This window comes from Arachis hypogaea, chromosome 16, assembly GCF_003086295.3.
Source record: "Arachis hypogaea cultivar Tifrunner chromosome 16, arahy.Tifrunner.gnm2.J5K5, whole genome shotgun sequence".
NCBI classification, from domain to species: Eukaryota; Viridiplantae; Streptophyta; class Magnoliopsida; order Fabales; family Fabaceae; genus Arachis; species Arachis hypogaea.
In genome coordinates this window covers 27,561,415-27,564,376 of record NC_092051.1, presented here as the reverse complement: position 1 = coordinate 27,564,376, position 2,962 = coordinate 27,561,415, and the positions used below count along the sequence as shown (strand labels likewise).

Sequence of the window (2,962 nt, the reverse complement as noted above, 5' to 3'; positions counted from 1 at the left end):
GAGCTTTCGTTTCCTTCTCACGCAAGTAACCACGTTTTCTGAGGGTTGCGCTTTCTGATTTTGCGATTTTGTTTTACCTATTTTCCAAGGCGCCTAGTATACTATCTCTTTTTTATTATTATTATTATTATTATATATTTTACTTTTAGAGGTCGTAATACCTTGCCACCTCAGCTTTATGACTTAAGCATAAGACTCTGTGTGGTAGGGTGTTACACATACCATATAACAAAAGATTACATAGATTAAGTAACAAATTCACCCACTACACATATTTTAAATTTCAGAGCATGAAAAGCCTAAGTTTCAAAATGTAATACATATCCAAAAGTAACATAAAAAAGTTTCAAACCAACTAAAGTACTACTTCTTAGTTACAGAAACTCGAATCAGTTGATCAGTCTTTCGAAACCATCCCAAACACAGATGAATCTCTGGTTTTAAGTTTGTGTATTTTCACAAAATCTTTTCATTTAGGACCAATTTTGTATTCTCGTTCTTTGCCTTTACTTTTTAAAACATTCATTTCAAAGCTTGTAGTAATCTCTGATTCCTCAACAACAAACTTCCAATTTTCTGATCCTCCTGACTCAAGTAGTAACTTAGCAAATTGATACGGGATATACTGTGTAAAAAAAAATAATTCCACAAAAAAATTAAAGTAACTAATAAATATGAAACTATCATTATGCAAACTTACAACTCGATCAGCCTTGACATCATGCTTTGTAAATATCTTGCAATGATGTAGAACAAAATATCTATTTATTTCAATGATAATTTATAGAAAAATGTCATCAAACTAAAAATGATAACAATCAAAGATGTAAGATGATGTTATACAAAATATTCTTAAATAGAAAGTAATTCTTCTACCTAATACATTTTGATTGTAACAAACTTAACTACCAATTAGTTTATACAGAGAATGATAAAATCAAGAACTCATGTAACACTAGTATAATATTAAATCAGAAAAAAATGAACATACCCTCTCTTTTTTGTCATTGATCTATTCTGGATAGTGCTTGCTTTTGAATTGTTCTTAACAATTTTTTACACACCAGGACTACAGGTGCAATTAATAAAAAAAAGCGAAAAAATTCAAAAATAATTTAAAAATAACAGACAACCAAAGAAGCAAATAGCAACATGATGTTATACAATGAATTATAGACATATTTGAAAATAAATATGTCAATAAATATAATAATTAAAGTATAACATGTACAAAATTAACAATAATTAAAAAAAAACTGAAAATTCTAACATTTTCATATTTTCATGCATCCCATTATTCTCTATACTAGAAGCAACATCATCCAATGCATCAAAGTAGTTTAACCCTAACTTATTCTGGATAACTTTTAACAAAGATATCCCAATAATATCTTTAACATAGTGAGATTCATAAAAATCCATATAGATTGGATTATTTCACTTATCCACAGGAGCCATAAAAAATATTCCACTTGTGATATACATTAAACAAATCCTCACCAAAACATACTCATGTTGTGGTTAGTGATAAGGATAGAGATCCTTGACCACCAAACCTTGCCAAGACCTTTTTAGCCATTAGTTTACTTCCTTGTAATTTATCTTTCATGTCTCTTATCAAAACCCCAAAACATTCTCCATAACCAATAACAAGAACACTTTATTGCAATTCCTAGGGAGAAGGACCCGAGGTTTAAATACTTCGGTTATTAATTTTAGGGGTTTGTTTTAGTGACAAACAATCTTTTGTCTGAAAGGATTATTTGTTGGTTTAGAAACTATACTTGTAACGAGATTTCATTAGTGAAATTCTATACCATCAAAAATCTATTCATCACAGCTCTGTCGGAGCCATTCTATAAGGCTCAATCGACACTGGTCCGGCTCCCGACACCAATTCAATCGCAAACTCAATTTTCCTTTGAGGTGGGAACTCAGGGATATCTTCCGGGAACACTTCTGGAAAATCTTTAACCACCGGTATCTGATCTAATTTCTGGGCATCGCCCAACGCATTAGCAGCCAACAGAATATAACCATGACACTCCTCCCCACTATAGTGCACCATTACAGAGTTCAAGTAATATCCCGTAGCTACCACCGCTTTATTTTCTCCGTCCGGCATAAACCGAATTATCCGTTCAAAACAATCCAACAAAACCCGATTCTTCGACAACCAATCAAACTCCAAAATCATCTCTAGCCCCACCATTGGTAAACAAATCAAATTATGCACAAAGTCTCTACCCTCGAGCTTGAAACCTACTTGTCTATAGTCATAACTGTCTGATGCGGAGTATGTACATGCAGAGCAAAAGGTAACTCTGACACTTTCAAACCTAATTCCTCAACTTTAGCAAACGAAATAAACGAATGCGAAGCTCCAGTATCATATAATGCAACTAAGGACTTATCACCAATTAGACATATACCTCTCATCAACGGATCTGCCTTAGAAGCATCCTTGGCATTCACAGCAAAGACTCGACCTTGATGTTGACTTTGGCCCGCATTCTGGTTCCTCCCACGAGTGCAATCCCTCGTAATGTGGCCAGGCAACCCACAAATGAAACAACCAGCTAAACCAATTTTGCATGAGTCAAAAGGATGAAAACGCCCACAACATACACAAGTCAAATCCAGAGAATTCTTACTCAGATTTCCTCTCCCTTTAGCATATTGAAACTGAGTCTGAGTGTTCTTCCTGAAACCTCGTTGACCTTGAGGCGCTATCCTCCTCTTTTGAAGCTTTGACATCTAGGATGGGAGTACTTGCCACGCCCCTGACTAGAGCTCCCTCCATGAGTGTCCTTGGTCGTCGCCACGGTCTTGGCATATTCTTCCACCACTCTAGCCTTGTTCACCAACGGATCTCCATAGGTGCCACATCAATCATAATACTATCCTTTAAACCTCTCTGGTATTTAATGCACTTCCAGCTCTTGTAAGTCTCCGGGGCACC

At 35.0% G+C, this 2,962-nt stretch overlaps 1 protein-coding gene across 1 annotated transcript; it reads right to left on the bottom strand.

The window, feature by feature from the left end:
- Nucleotides 1-1,834: 1,834 nt before the first annotated feature.
- LOC140180074 (uncharacterized) lies at nucleotides 1,835-2,757 on the bottom strand. Its single transcript, XM_072220470.1, has 2 exons — nucleotides 2,433-2,757; nucleotides 1,835-2,286 (listed from the first exon to the last, which is right to left on the bottom strand). Exons 1-2 carry the CDS (start codon nucleotides 2,755-2,757, stop codon nucleotides 1,835-1,837), a joined length of 777 nt encoding a protein of 258 aa, XP_072076571.1.
- Nucleotides 2,758-2,962: the final 205 nt, after the last annotated feature.